The 15,987-nt window shown below is 41.9% G+C and overlaps 1 protein-coding gene across 2 annotated transcripts in view; it reads left to right on the top strand.

Moving 5' to 3' along the window:
- Positions 1-10,365, top strand: part of STRBP (spermatid perinuclear RNA binding protein) — a 29,232-nt gene extending 18,867 nt beyond the window's left edge. The window contains exons 10-17 of one of the 2 annotated variants that reach the window (XM_010020594.1): positions 64-156; positions 1,019-1,218; positions 2,872-3,030; positions 4,562-4,696; positions 5,012-5,152; positions 5,874-5,997; positions 7,301-7,345; positions 9,825-10,365. In XM_010020594.1, the coding sequence (XP_010018896.1) occupies positions 64-156; positions 1,019-1,218; positions 2,872-3,030; positions 4,562-4,696; positions 5,012-5,152; positions 5,874-5,997; positions 7,301-7,345; positions 9,825-9,901 (974 nt within the window). In that variant the 3' untranslated portion in view covers positions 9,902-10,365. The remainder of the gene's footprint in view (positions 1-63; positions 157-1,018; positions 1,219-2,871; positions 3,031-4,561; positions 4,697-5,011; positions 5,153-5,873; positions 5,998-7,300; positions 7,346-9,824) is intronic. The other variant, XM_010020595.1, reaches the window with a different exon arrangement.
- Positions 10,366-15,987: the final 5,622 nt, after the last annotated feature.

Raw genomic sequence — 15,987 nt, 5'->3', positions numbered from 1 at the left:
TCCTGCTGTGGAATTTTGTTTTTCTAATAGCAAATCCATATTACAAGGAAATTTATACCGTAGGTACAGGCTCCTCTGCTCTTAAGAGGCCATTTGAAGATAGTGTTGGGGATGATAAAGATCCAAATAAAAAGATGAAGCGTAATCTGAGGAAAAGTAAGTGCAACGCTTCTCCGTTCTTCTTCCAAAGATCTATTGTATGGTGGGAGCTGGTTTAAAAGCTTCTCTGTGTTGGTGTGGAATAGCATGTGAAAAAGTCTTTGGAACAACAAATGTTGTCTCTATCACCCCGCATTTGGAATGTCAAACACATCTCTTATTGTGCATCTGACTTCCCCTGACATGTTTTACTAACTGAATGATTTGCATTTTTAAATGGGATTACCCATGAAGTTACAGTGAAATTGAAGTTGCCCAAGCCCCTGAGGTGTTTTACTGATAATGTCCCTGTACTGTGGGTGGGGCTTTTTGTTTTGGTTGGGTTTTTTCACCCCAAATACTGCAGTGACTTTGCTGTGTGAAGATTTGCCTTTTTGCTGTCTTCCCTTTCTCGAGTTAGTTGTTGGTCTCTCAACACCTCCCACAAGAACAATAAACTGCTTAATCTACAGAACACTGACACTGCATGTGCACAGACTGAAGTCCCTCAGCACTGCTGGGATCCAGCTGGTTCTGGGGGCTATTTTCATTGTGCTACTTTGGTGCCAGGTCTGGATCTGGTTCCTCACTACCTATAAAACTTGCTACTCCTTTACAGCAGCCGGGAAGGCTGTGGCTAACTGCAAAAGAACTGTGTCAACAGTATTAAAACGTGGGTAATTATAGGTGTTACCCCAAAGTAGAATGGCTTAGTAAAGACTTAACAGCCTTATGACCTCTGAGAGGCTGAGGGGTTGTTTTGCTCCTTTCTACAGAAGGAAGGCACTGAAATGCAAACTGTTTTCATTTGTTGTTCATCTTGTTTTGTTCATTTTCCTTCCCTCCTCCTTCCCATCCCCTTTCTACTATCTTGTACTAGTACTAGATAGTAAAGCAATAGATCTCATGAATGCTCTGATGAGGCTGAACCAAATCAGGCCAGGGCTTCAGTATAAGCTGCTGTCACAGTCTGGTCCAGTCCATGCCCCAGTCTTCACAATGTCTGTAGATGTTGATGGTACAACATACGAAGCATCAGGACCTTCTAAGAAAACAGCCAAGCTCCATGTGGCAGTGAAGGTAAGGCAGCCTGAAGTAATCTGCTAACCCCAGGTCTTGGAACATAGAGTATGAAATATGGTCAGAACTAATAATATGTGACCTCAAAATTGAAAAAAGTATTAGATGAAGCTGAGCTACTACCTGTGTACTGTAAACACAGCTGGGCATGGCTCAAAGAGCATCACTGGTTTATCCTAGCAGTGGGGAGGGAGAACTTCCCAGGGCTCTGCAGCTCAGCCCATGTAAGTTCTTGTCTGGAGGGGTTCAGTTTTGTTCTGTTCTACTCCTTCCTCCTGCTGGTTTGAAAATGGCATGTTGGTGGCTCCCTCTTTCTCCCTTTCCTCTGTGTGTGTATTCCTGGGTTGTGAGCTCCTGGAAATATGGAGTTGTTTCAGTCTTTAGTGTTGAACAGTACCTTTATGCACTGGGGTAAACAATGTACACTAATGTAAATTACTGGTCTCCAGTCAGTTTTCCAGTAAGACATTAGTATCATTCAGGTCAACTTACTGTTACTTCCTGTAGGTGCTCTGTGTGACAGAGCTCAGCTCCGTAGAGCACTGACAGACATGAACATCCTTGTGTTGCATGAGGGCCGTTCAGATTGCTAAAGCAGACAGAGTCTGCTGGGTTTCTGGGAAGATAGCTTCCTGCAGACAGTGGAGGGTACTGAGGGAGCTGGCAAAGTGCTCTGTGATCCACGTTCCATTATTTATCAGCAGTCCTGGCTCACCAGGGAGCTCCCAGTGGACTGGAAGTTGGCAAACGTGATGCCCATCTACAAGGCCTTGGCAGTGCTGGGTTAATGGTTGGACTCAATGATCTTAAAGGTCTTTTCCAACCTGAACAACTCTAGGAAAGAAAACCTCTTTTAATACAACTGCACTTATGACAGGAACAAGCCCATCTGTCATTCTGTGCTGTGTTTTGTTTCGAGCAAGAATTTCCTTTTTAGAAGCTTCATCTGGCAACTTTCTGCTTTCCTTTGATTTCAGTTTTGAAAATCCCATTGTCCCATGTGCTTTCAAGTTCAAAGTGTCCAGAAGTATCTGAGGGAATCTGTTGTTCCTCCAGGAAAAGTAGTTCTCTGCATGTGTGTCCTCCCAGACCTTCTGCTTCAGTCTTTTATTTTGCCTCCCTCCCTGCAGTTATTTAAAAAAAAACAAGTAATACAAAACTTGCCCTGAAAAGCTGTGACTCCTCTGCCCTTGAACCCCTCTGCGTCAGCCTGATCCGTGCTGGTGCCTGCCCAGCTCTGTTTTCTCTACATTTACATACACACAAATCCTGGGCTACACTTCAAAAAAGCTATGATTCAAGCCAAGAGGAAATGGGTGGTGTGGTAGAGACGAGCTTTTTTTTCCCTTTCTTTCTTATTTTTTCCTAGCAGATCCAGGCCCCACTTTCCCAGACCTATAAGAGGGAATAATGTGATTGTTTCAGTTTCTAGATCTGACCTTTTTAGCATTTAGAAGCCCTGAAAATGCGGCCAAATATACCACCGCTGTTTCAGGAACTCTTATCCCCATTGCTGTGGTGGTTTTTTCCATTTCAACACAGGAGAAAATGTATTTCTAAGCAGTCTGCCTTAATTCATTCTTTTGTGTTGTGATCAGCTTTGGTTTTATTTCTGTACTATTTTACAGTTCATGTTATGTGGCTCTGTTGTAGGTTTTACAAGCAATGGGGTACCCAACTGGTTTTGATGCAGATGTGGAGTGTATGAGTTCTGATGAAAAATCAGATACTGAAGGTAAAAATGAAACAACGTCTTCAATCTCAAGCAATAATACTGGAAATTCCACAGCCGACACCTCCGCTACCCTAGAGGTGAGGGTTGCATTAGAAAGAGGTCTCTGCTCCCGTAAGAGGATGGCGTTTTGTTTAGGGTGGTGGGTGAGGAATAGAGTTTCCAGGCCCAAATCTGCTACTGGCTTTGTGTCCCTGTAGACAAATAACTGATCTTTGTGCCTCCTTTCCTCAAGTTTAAGGGGGATGTAGCAGTCCTGACCCCCTAAAACTAGAAACTCTTGAAGGCAGGTGTTGTTTCTTGTAGTTAATGTACAGTCTTGTGACCAGGACAGCTCCATCCTGCCTATTGCCTTTGGGCTCTAGTGATGCAAATGTCACAATTTCCATTTTGCAAGAGTGGGGCTGTCAAAAAGGTGTATTTACATAGGCAGGGTTTTAAACTGATACGCAGGAAGACAGATGAAAGTAGAAAAATTCATTAGGAGATGTTGAGAAATCCGAGACCTAAGTGTGGAAGGAGGTTGTGCTGTAAATATAAGTTATTGTTCTGCTCTTTGAATACTTGTCAAGATGTTAAAACATTAATTTCTTCAGTTGGAAGCCACTTAGTTTCCAGGCAGCGTGTGTTCAATTCACAGATGTATTTGGTCCACTGAAACATTTCCAGGGAAAGGAAATGGGGGTATTTTATACTCCACAAACTGCCCTGTTCATTTTCATTTTAAATTAATTTGATTTTATCACAAAAATGGGTAATATTTCAAGATGACTAAGGTATTTCCCACGCTGCATGACTTCGGGTTTCCATGTTTGAGACACATCACTTTCAAGGGGCAGGTCCTGGCACTAGGACTCTTTATCCAAAGTAAGAAGTTGCTTTGGCAAACAGTGCTTTGATCCCTTAATAATCTTTTTCTTTCTTAGCGAGCAGTCATTTGGATCTGTAGCTGTGAGTGCACTCTAATCCAGGCTGATATGCCAGTGCGCTGAGATCGCAGCTTCACCTTCCTCGCTTCCCAAACAGCTACAGATATTTCTGCTGAAACATGTGACCCAAGAGATGAGACTTCTCCAGTCTGAGCTCAGTAGTGCCAGGACGGAATTAGCTCCAGTAGCAGAGCTGTGTGTGAGGCTGGGAAGGCTGATCTCTCCTTTCAGTGATAAAGCCTTCGATTGCAAGGAACTGTGGCCTCAGCTTCAGCTTTGGATGCTCTCGGGGTTGGAATTCCAAGGGCAGCTCATGTAACTTTGTGTGGACACCAGACCAGGCCACGAGGACAGTATCTCAACAGTAGAAATAGAGAGGTGTGACTTCTTTTGCAGTATTGTTTGTCCCCGTGCCGTTCTTTAGAGAAGAGACTCTCCATCCGCTGTTGCAGCACAGATGTTACACTGAAGGCACATCAGTGTTGCCTTTGATACAGGTCTGTTTCTGGAAAGCAGCTGAGGGCTGTGTTTTGGGAAGGACAAGCTATCACAGAGGCTTGTCAGTGATAATGCTGCCTTTCCCCAAGTGGCCATGTTGCACTGTCAGCCGCCAGGCTGTAGATGTTTGTTTGCCTTTCAAAGAGATAAAGGCTCTAAAGCAGCACTGTAACTGTCTCCCTAGGTAAGAACTCAGGGTCCTATACTCACAGCAAGTGGCAAAAACCCAGTGATGGAGCTCAATGAAAAAAGAAGAGGTCTGAAGTACGAGCTCATCTCTGAGACAGGCGGAAGCCATGACAAGCGCTTTGTGATGGAGGTGAGTGAAGCAGAGTTACAGGGTTGATGGATTCTGACAGCCCCAAACTACATCGTGTCTTGACACGAGGAGGAGGAGGGAAGCAGAATTGCTGCTATAGTTTCCAAGTTCCCAGTATGTGCGATATACTGGTTCACAGGATCACTTAGGTGTTCTTTATCAGCTTCATCATCTAGAAGCAATGGGAACTGTTATATAAAACACTAAGGATATTTTTGTTTTTATGAGTGAAGTTCTTTATGGGTGGCACAAGTAGGTGCAGCATGGTGTTCCCAAGGACAAACACTAGGCATAAACCCGTATCTTGATTTTCAGGTAGAAGTAGATGGGCAGAAGTTCAGAGGCGCGGGCCCAAATAAGAAAGTAGCAAAAGCGAGTGCTGCATTAGCAGCACTTGAAAAACTCTTTTCCGGGCCTAATGCAGCAAACAACAAGAAAAAGAAGATTATTCCTCAGGTAAGAATTGTAATTTGCTTTTGGGACTACTCTGCTATGACAGCTCTGGGTTGTTTGATGATACAGGAACTTCTACAGGAAGCAAGTGATTTGTCTCTTGTTTTATGCACACATGTAAGGTTTCTATTTTTATTCTTCTATAATAATTATTGTAGAGTAACAATATAATCTGATGGTTAGAACCATACTGTGGGAAAGAGAGTTTAAAAGGAGGCCCAAAGAAAGAGAGGTGCTGATTAACTGGAGGAGATACAGTAAGATAAACAGTTCAGTGAGGATGTGGAAATCTTTTGTGTTTCAGGCCAGAGCATCTCCTGCATCATGTGAGATGAGTAGATTTTGGGGAGGGTCATTTCTAGCCAGGTAAAGGCCTTGTAAGTTAGTGGGAAGACAGCAGAGGCAGAACAGAGGAAGGGTCAGAAGCCACCAGTGTTTGTTCATGACCGGGTTGGAGGTAAGTAACACTCAGTCTGAGGGAAGCGAACGCACTGGGCTGAGTGTGCAGGCCTGGGGACTGCAGGCAGGGACCTGCTCACTTGGTTCCTGTCAGTCTGGTTCTCAGGACACTGCTTCTCCAGCCTGCATTCTGCCTTTAGCAAGACTGGTGCATCGAGCACGTTTAAAGAGATGTTTTTAAAGGTGGTGATTTAATGCAGGTGGCCTTTGTATTTCCAGCAACACCTTCACTTTCTGAATTGCTCTTTTTCATTGCTCTGGGCAGACTAAAGGGGTTGTCAATACAGCTGTTTCTGCAGCAGTCCAGGCTGTTCGAGGCAGAGGACGAGGTGCTTTAACACGAGGAGCATTTGTTGGAGCAGCTGCTGCTACTGGCTATATAACACCAGGTACGGCATGACACTGATAGCCAATGAAAAAAGATAAACACAAGAAAATGTGAATGAAATGTTCCCTTTGTGGTTCCCCTTACTTTCCAAAGTGTGTGTTCTTTCTGACTATACATGTTTGAGGCTTGTAGGTGACATGTAAAGGGAATCTAGACATCGTGTTGGAAGATTTTCTAAGAATGAGATGCTGGAGATTCCTTTGTCAAAGCAAATCCAGTAGCTTCCAAAAACTAAAACTTCCATTCCTCATGCTCAGGTTTTTGGATTACAGCATGAGCTTAATTGTGCCCTTTGGCAGTTCACATGTACTGATAGCACAGCCCTGCTGTTCAGTAGACTTGCTTCCTGGCACAGTCGACAGCACGTCGCCTTCATTGTTCCTGTATGTTCATATGATTATAAATATTAAAACCCAGTAATTCATTTTTAATGGCTGTTAACATTGTTTTTGGAACTGTCTGTCTGCCTGAGGAGTCATTTATGAGACACTTTAACCTGCCAGGGGCATGCTTCTTGCCAGCATGGAATTACTCCAGAAAGAAGTTTAATTTCCCGGTCGCTGGAGTTGTTAAGCTTTTATTGGCCTGGGCCTTCACAGATTATTTCTCTTTATCCCCTGTTTTTCTCAGAAATCTCTTGCTTTCTGTGATGGACACAAGCATTGCCACCAGAAACAAACCCTGTAAAGCCTTCATGAACGACCAAGATGCAGTAACCAAGACTTGTGTTACCACTCCTGCTTTTTGTCTCACTCTAGTCATGCTCAGCTCTTTGGGGAAAAAAAGCTGTTGCTGTTTGCCTCTAAGTGTACAGCTGCCCTTTGTGAAACTTAGTGTTAGAAATGGCAATCAGAATTCACAGGAGCTTTCCTGAGGTGCTGTGGTACCTGCCCTGGGAATCGAGCATTTTCTAATGGAAGCTGAGGAAAATGGCTGTTCCCTGCATTTGACTGCATATGTGGTTTAGGGTATTTTTTTAATCAGCAAATAGGGGATGTTCGGGTCATGGCAGCTCTCTCAGTGCAGACTTGAGGGCTTCAGCTGCAAGACAGTGCTAAGAAAAAGCAATACAGCATTTAACTCTGATGCTGAGGCTTAAGAAGGTCATGGGGAGGAGGCTCATTCTTCAAGCCACAATGCAGAAGTATTTGAGTGTTCTCAGCCGTATTTATATGTATTAGTGTTTGGGTTTTTTGTGGTCCTGCTTCATGTCCCAGCACAACCCTGTGCGTTGGTGCGCAAACACTGATCATCTTCAGGTACTGGAGGAAATGAAACCAACCCCTTGTGTGTTTGTGTTGCAGGCTATGGAGCACCGTATGGGTACAGTACAGCCGCACCAGCTTACGGTATGTATAGCCCAGTAATTAACACATTAGAAATTATATCGAATCTGTTGTGGCAGTCCAAATGTGGCAGTCCAAGGAAAAAGTCAAAGAGATTCAAGCTCTTAAACCATGACAACAACAACACTTTTATGCCATAACCTTGTGGTTCTTTTTTGGTTGGAGTAGCTTTTCTGCCTATGCTTTGCCTGATTTGTGGAAGGACTGCTTGTTCTAATTGCCTGTTCCCTTTCATACTGAAACTGAATTGAAGTAGTTCTACTTTTTACAGCCAATCTGTGCTCCATTCAAAGACTACCGAAGGGCCTATTTCAGCATCTCTGTCCTGTATTTATCTAAATGGCATTACAGTAACACTGGCAAAATGTTTGTCCCCAAGTGTAAGTGGCTTGTGGACAAAGCTCCCTGAATGCCGTCAACTCTATGAAGTTTACGTGCATATATCCCCCATCCCCGATGCCCCTGCAGGCTAAAACACTGATGCTTGGGACAAGCAGAATGGGTTCTGTGTAGTTTTTACTGTTAGCAATCAGATCACAAGGAAGCTAGGATGTGGTAACTCACCACAGTGCTTTTTACCAAGAACCACGGTGGTATTAGGCTGGCAAAGCACTGGCTTCATCCAGACTCTATCAGAGAGCTATGAGGAAGGGTTTTTCTTAACTCAGCTTCTCCCTCCCCACTGGCTGTTCTTATGCTGGACTAACAATGCACACCTCTAACCGGCCCTTTTGGTTACTTTGAATGAGGTTTATGTGGCAATGGGAGCAAAGCCATTTGGAGTCAGTGATATGTCCTGGCACACGGAGTGAGCCCTCTCCTTGTGCAAGGACTGGGGGAAGCCCGGGACATTTCCAGGCCTGCAGTTTTTCATAGGGGAAACTAAGCCTGCAATTTGCTATCAATTTTCTGGTGTCTGCAGAATTTGGAATACTTATTCCTCTCAAATTTGTACAGTTCAGGCAACACCAACTCCCCTGATAACATTATAAAAGTTAAAAATACTTTGAAACGTCAGTTTCCTGACTTTCTTTTAGCAGTATGAGCTATAAACAGAGGAGGAATGCTGCTGCTTTACTGAAGATGTTCACTTTGCTTGTCTAGGACCAGTGGGTCCTACTGCACACCTCTCCAGTGGGAAGGGAGGGAGAACAGCCCCAAGGGCTGCACTCACAGTGGGGGATTCTCCCTTCCAAAGTGAAGTTAAGTTGTAGAACTCCTGCCCTATGGGCTTGGCAAGTGGTGTGACAGAACAGCAGCCAACAGCAGGGCTGCCCCACTCAGCGTTCTCTTTTGTGTTGCATTACACAAGGAACAGCTATGTGTTTTCTCAAAGAAAAAAGAAAGGAAGTTTTGTTTAGGGCTTACTAAAATGAGTAAGATGATTTAGGACTAAGACAAGGTGTATCTGCATGTGTGTGTTTTTACAAGCAGCGATACAAAGTGATGTAAGAGGAACCCTTTCCCTGCTGAAGAAATGAACGCAATTGTTACCAATTCTCCTTGTAGCTTTTTCTGCCTTTCTCATTCATTCTGTTATGTGTTTTTTCTCATGATGCCTATTTTGGGAGCTGGATTTTTATCACTTAGCTGTGTATATGTGACATATCACTGACTTCAAAGCATTGTGGAATTGAATGCCCCCATTTTTCACATAAAGAGTTTCTGTTTTTAATGTCTTATGATTGTGATGCGAAGTCCTGGGATAATGCTTTTTGGCTGTAAGGTAAACATGTCTCTTTGCCTTTGTAAGCTGTTGCATGTTGGGAAACTTCACTTTGATCATCTGGTGCTCTGGAATACCTGCTGTTGCTGCTTTGTGATTTCTAAATGGACACATAGGTTAAATACTAGAATTTAAATAGGCAAGATTTAAAAAACCAAACCACCATTTAATTGTGCAGAAGTTTGCGAGGCCACAAGAACTCTCTAATAATCATGAAATCAGGCAGATATTAATCTTTCCAGATTTGCCACTTCAATACAGGAGAGGAAATGCAGAATAATGAAGCAGATGCAGCATTTACTGTAGGTGCTTGATTTCTGGCTGACCTACCTGGAAGCTTATCAGAACTGCTGAATAGTTTCCCTGAGAGTTTGCTTTTTGCACAGCAGTGCCTGTCGGGATTACCTGCAGTTGTAACTGGCCTGTGATATTAACTCGGAACATAGGCGGAGATAGTAGAGGTTCATTATCATAACAATTATGAAGCAGGCTTCAAGTCCAACTGCACACTCTGCTTTTGAGACTACTGCTTACTTTAATATTACCAAACACCAGGACAAAAGCCAAGGTTAAGCTAACCATCTGTTTGAAATAGTGCCAGTGTCAAAGTGTTTCTGTTTGTGGGACTCTGCACCCTAAAACCACATTGATTGACTGATCTGGAAAAGGTTAATGAGAACACAACTGTACGCTCTTATCTGACTTTCTTGGATCACTGAACTTATTTGGAGTCCTCTCCCTTTCTTCTCTCTGTAGGTTTACCCAAGAGAATGGTTCTGTTACCAGTTATGAAATTCCCAACCTATCCTGTTCCCCACTACTCATTCTTTTAGCAAATGGCAGAAGCTAATTCCCATTGATTGAACAACACAGTACAGTACAGAATGTTAGAAGAAAAAAAGCCTTTTTATCCTGTTTTCTTTGAACACATACTTGAGCAAAGTCATTTGTAAAGAAACATCTTTTTCCTACTTTTTGATTTTAACAAAATGCAAATTTAGTTCTCTAAAACTTGAAAAACAATGTTCTGTGAAATGTTACCTCATTTTCAAATAACTTATACCAGCCTTCTGTTATAGGGAAGAACTAGAAGCTTAAATCTTACGTTTTAAATGAAGTATCCGATTATGTAAAATTAAATTTGTGAAGGATGTATAGAATATAAAACACTGATCACAAATAAACTGTTTTGTTGTAACACGAGAGTACTGCCTGTTTCCTCATGCAGTCACACAGATCCAGTTAACGACTGTACTTGTGGTAGGGTTATTAAATGCAGGGCAAGTTCTTTAAAAAATAACAATAAAATTAAAAAAAAAAAAGCCAAACCCACACAACAGCAACCTTTCAGTTAACATTTAACTTTGTAAATATTATGGTGTGTAATAAACTTAGTAAAGTATGGGCTAAAATATTGTTTTATCTTATTTTTTATAGTTAAGCATCAGTACCTGAGTTTCCTTTAAAATCTTTAAATCAGCAAACTGTAACTGTGATTTCAGGCACAGTCTTAAATATCCAAGAAGGCTTTTCACTTGCACACACTGCAAAACAAGCAAAACAAAGGGAATTAAGCTCAGACTGTCTCTGCATTAGGTATTCTGTGAAACAAGCACTAAAGAAAGTTCCCACAGAAGGACTCTTGTACGTAATTCCAGGGACACACAGTTCAGTCTGTATTGCCCAGAGAAAGGACAACAATAATGTTACAATCAGGTTCTTTAGAGCTCAAAAGCTGCTTTTTTTGTCCATTCTTTTCTGTTTTTTAAAAAATAAGAAAAAAAAAAGAAAAAACAAATTGCACTTGTTCTTGTGGCCTTCTTCACTTTACGATTGTCTGCTCACCCTTGATTTTCCATCCACCATTTCTACAGAAAGCATTTTAGATGTTAATCTTGTATTAAGACAAAGGCTTCTCCTTTTCCCCCTTATATTTATAAGAATCTAAAGCAGCAACAAGGTCCCCATGAAAACTTGCTATTTAATTGTCCCAGTTCTTGTTGAGTGCTGCTGTGAAAAGTGACACACTTCAGCCATAGGCCAGTACTTTCTAAGAGTTGGTGCTCAAACTGAAAGGCTCCGCTTCCCACCGAGGACTGTGTGTTCCTGTCCAGAATTCCAGGACAGGCCCCAGCTCTGGGCTCTCTCCACCTATTGCAGAGTTGTGCATAAACTCTGTGGGCTCTAACGAGGGATTCGAGTGGTCTTTATTAAGGTATCACCCCACAACATCAGCAGCATTGTTGGTTGCACTTCTCAGGCCTCGCCCGTTGCTTTTCCGTAGGTTTGCTTTAGTTCATGCTCCTTTAAGGAATGCTGTCACACACTGGTTCTCTAACAGACGCTGCTGCCGAGGCAGGGGGAGCTGTATATATCAGGAGGGTGTAAGAGCAGTGTTTAAAGCAATGTAAAGTTCCTCCTCCCCTACACCCCCCGTTAGAGGGAAGGAAATAGTAGAAAAGCTTAATAAGGGGCGGCTTGCGTAACAAGCTGCTTTTTTGGGAATTCACTGAAGTACTTGTGCTAGGAACAGGTTTGTATCTGAAATGGGTTTCCTTCTGCCGGAGCTCTCGCTTTCGTTTGGTGTTGGTGGTACTTTAATAAAAAACATAGCTCTATTGGCACGTGGTGGCAGCTGTTGTGCCACCAGCCCCGGGTAGTGCCGACACGGAGCAGGGCCTGGGGGACGCGGTCAAATTGAGCAGTGCTCAGAAATCACCATGTACTTTGCTGGCCTATGGATGAAAGGAAGCCATCACGGAGCAGAAAAAGCATGGCTGACAGGAGCCCATTTTTGTTAATCAAATATTCATTAAAGGAATCTTTCCTCTGCACACATCTTTTTTTCCCCACCCTTCTTTTGGAGTTCCCCTGATTGGCAACTATTTGTAGTTTGTTTTTTCCTTTTTTTAATCCCCAGATTTGTTAAATTTCAAACCAAATCTTCTCTGAACCAATTCTATACAATGAACATTCATCAGCCAAACGACTTGTTCCGATTTCAGAAACAAGGAGGGCGCTATGCTCTTTTCCAACATGATGGCAGTCATTTCCGATGATTTATAAAAGTCATTCTTTATTTTTTGTCATTTGTTGGGAGTTACTAACCACATTGTAAACTTGCCCCCTTGCTGCATATTTTACATTTCTCTGCTTTACTGAAATATGAATGAGCTGTCAGTTCTTTGTTTAGAAAGTGGTAACCTTGGAAGTGGTAGATGTTTCAATACCTTCAAAGAATTCAAAGTGCCCATTTTACAATGAAAATTCCACTTGCAGCTGAAAGAGCAGAGAAATTTAAATGGAGCTTCAGCTTCAGCCAGTCCCTCGGAAATTAACGTGGAGTTTTTGCTTCTCTGCTCTTCTCCCACTGTAGGTGGTTTTTTCATTGACAGTCCCTATTGCCAGCCTCTCAGCATCGCACCTTTTATTATTCACTTGGGCCCTCAAGATTTCTTCTCTGACTTCTAGAACCATCAGGTTGTGTGGCTCGAAATGGCATTTTGCACATGTCTTAAAAGCAAGAACAAACGTGGCTCGTTTTGAGGTTTCTCAACTTCAGACATGGAATCTGAGCTTTTTTCCTTTTTTTTAAAGTGTTTTTTCTCACTTCCTGAACTCTGTTCCATTTAATGAAAAGCAATACTTGCTCCAAGCCACAGTCCTTCTTTGGGTACATAGCAATAGATGTGTATATACTGCTGGGTATCTCTTTACACTAGAAGGGAAAGACTGGTGTGTTGGTGGGGTGGGGTGGGGAACGACCAAACACCAAACCAAGAACAGACCTTGCCGAGTGCCTGCTTGAAGCAGAATCCTACGTTTGCTTTCGCTACTCAAGTACTTCAGAATTTTAATACTACAACTGTATTTGCATGTTTCCTATAAATATTGCTACAAGGACTTGCAATGGGCACTCTGCAGTAGTGCTTTGTACCATTGCACATGTCAGCAGACATGAAATGTAGCAAAAAAGCAGGAGAAAAAAGTAGAATATATATTTTTTCCAAAATCAAATTAAATGATATATTCTCTCTCTTCCCCACATCATTAATATGAGGCACAAAAAGGGTAGGCCTGAACATGACTTTCAAATGGATTGCTTTTGTGTCTCCTTAAACAACCACCAAATGATCAGAAAATATAGTATCTGGTGAACAGCCAGTTCAGAAAACTTCTGCTCTAAATTTACTGAGGTTTTTTCCTCTTAAATATTTGTATGTTGATATTTTGGGATTGTGAATCAGCAATAACTGAAGGGTGAATGTTTTTTAAATGGTATTGGAACATCTATATGTTGCAGCTTAAGACTTTTAAGCAGTTTTCAGCAGGTTAATACCACTTTATTCTCATTCTCTCCGGACCTTCATAGCCATATGCACTTGTATAAAATAAGCAGAAATGTAGTGACTGTAAGCTGAGATCGTGATATAAAGGTAAGAGATTTTATTTTCAGCTTAAAGAATATTTTTATTGTGTTTTTCCTAAAAAAAATCTCCTATACCTGTGACAATCTTGTATATGGCACGTGTTTATTATGTCTTGTTTAACTAAATGTTTGAACAGGTAATACCTAGGTCTGAATGCCAACTTTGTCTTTTTCAAGGCCACTTCAAATAGTCCCATTTCAGTTAGAAAAGAAAATATTACTTATCACTTTTAAGAAATTGTATGGTTTTTATCAACAGACTGTTCTCCTTCAAGTATTTTTCTCTTGTGTAGCATAAAAAGCTGTATTGATACTGCTGTGTCAGGCACTGCATTCCTTGCATACCTGTGGAAAACACTGGATAGGTACCAAAGCCACGGCCTGCACTGAATCCACCCCCTGGTTATAGGTATGTGGAATGAAAATGAGAAGCCGCATGTGTGATAACTAGCTAACTAACAAGGAGAGAAATTAATCCCCTAAACTATTAGAGGTAACCTCCAAGTGAAGAATGAAAGACTTTGATGATACTGCAGTTAAAATCTGCAGAGATCAAATGACATTAGGCCAAATTAATCCATGAAGCAGCCAGGTTTGCTTTCCTCCTGTGGGCGCCCTGGGAGGAGAGGAAGGCAGGCGGGCAGTGATTGCACTCAGCATGAATCATTTGCTGAGCTGTGGTTCTAAAGCTAGAAATCAGGATACAGCCATCCATAAATAACTGTGTTCAGTTCTGTGCTAAATGTTTTCACAAGTATTTTACTTGGATTAAAATGGGTGTGGATTATGACCTATATGGTGCACACTATATGTGTTTTACAGTAGTTTTAAAATACTATGTTGTTTAATTTGCCTTTATATAACCTTGTGTTATGCAAAGTTGCACAGTGCAGTGCTGCACCACTGCAGTACTTGAAGTTGCTGGAAACAACTTTTTTTTTTAATATAAAAATGGTTTAATAAAAAAGCAAAAGGGAAGGAGTTGGTGATGTTACATTAGCATTTTAGGGTCTCAGTTCAGAGATGAAAGCGTAAGGAACACCTGACTGATCACAGTTTACACTGACATAAACCAGGAAAACACTTGGTATGGAATATGTAGTAGTCTGTCAGGCCCAAAGCTTGTTGTTTTGCATCAAAATGTAACAGCAAAAATAAACTGTATTTCATTTCAGTATTGAAACATCAGATTCACTAAATAACTGCATGCGTAGGTTATCCATAACTCAGGGTATGTCTGGATAGAATTCATAGGCTGATACAGAAAAGTAGCTGTTAAATTTTGTTAGCTTTGCTGCTGTGGGCAGAAACCTGACCTTGCAGGTGGCCCAGGTGTTGGCACCCATGGGAGCGCATTACCATTTGGTTGCATTTGCAGGTGCAATTGATGAGCCATCAGAATGTCCTTCCCACTCCGTGGAGCAGGCTTTCATCTGCTGTTATCTTTAAGGTGCAAAGCTGAGGCTTGGGCTGAAGCTCACTTAAAATTCAGTCCATTCTTCCAGCCTGTCAGGCTAAGCTGTCCTGACTGTGGAGCAGCAGGCTGCTCCGGCTCCTTCCGCAGACAGGAGTTTAGATGCGTCAGGGCAACGTTAAGGTGCATTATAATGAACTTCTCTTGAGTATTCCTTTCCCAGCTTAACTGATGTCAGTCTGACAAGCACTGTCCATTTCAAGGACTGATTAATAAAATGTCTTGCTGACTCTTATTTGATCTGCTTCTTTGTAGCTTGTACGTGGCAGCATAATCCATTTGTATCGGTTTCCATCAGAACTGCTTTGATTGTGAATTTCTGTATTTTTCTGTCACTACCCTTTTAACTCTTACAGTCCCAAGCATTCCACTCTGCTGCTTTCAGATTCTCACTTTGTTGTATCTTCTTTTTCACTGAAAAGATACTAACTTTCAGGTTTTGCAGCCACTTGGAATCAGTGATAAGCTCCTAAGGTGCAGGATTTCCTCAGAACCTGTCTCACTAACAGTGGAACTTGAGCAAAAGATTCCCCTATTGAAGTGTCACGGATGCAGGCTCCGTAAGTGCCAAACAGATTGGCATGAGAGAGAGCAGTTAAATTTTAATAACAGTATATTATCCGATGAGTAATTCGGGTAATGTCTGCTTGATCAATATTGCAACAAGCACTGTTTTGCTAAGGCAGAACTAGAACTCCTTTATTTTGCATAATACTTGCAGGTTTACTTTTTGAAGCCTCCTCACAGGAGCATGGTCTGAAGTGCCTTTTCTGTGAGATTAGAGGTCTGGTTTATGGCTGCTAAGCTCTCTATGTCTAGATATACCCAACAGGCAAATACATAAACCTGGTTCCGCATGCTTGGTGCAGCTGCTAGTGTCACTGCTATTTTGTAGCACCTTCCCAGCGAAGCAGAAATGTTATTTTATAGTTTGAATTTCTGGTTCATGTTAAAGAGTTCTGGAGAAGTTCCTTTCAATTAGTACATATATAAATAGGACAGCGGGGAAAGTCTGT

The sequence above is a fragment of the Nestor notabilis genome, unplaced genomic scaffold (assembly GCF_000696875.1).
Source record: "Nestor notabilis isolate BGI_N333 unplaced genomic scaffold, ASM69687v1 scaffold21688, whole genome shotgun sequence".
Taxonomy (NCBI): domain Eukaryota; kingdom Metazoa; phylum Chordata; class Aves; order Psittaciformes; family Psittacidae; genus Nestor; species Nestor notabilis.
Note: the sequence above shows the minus strand (reverse complement) of the source record. Positions and strands in the feature narration are given on the sequence as shown.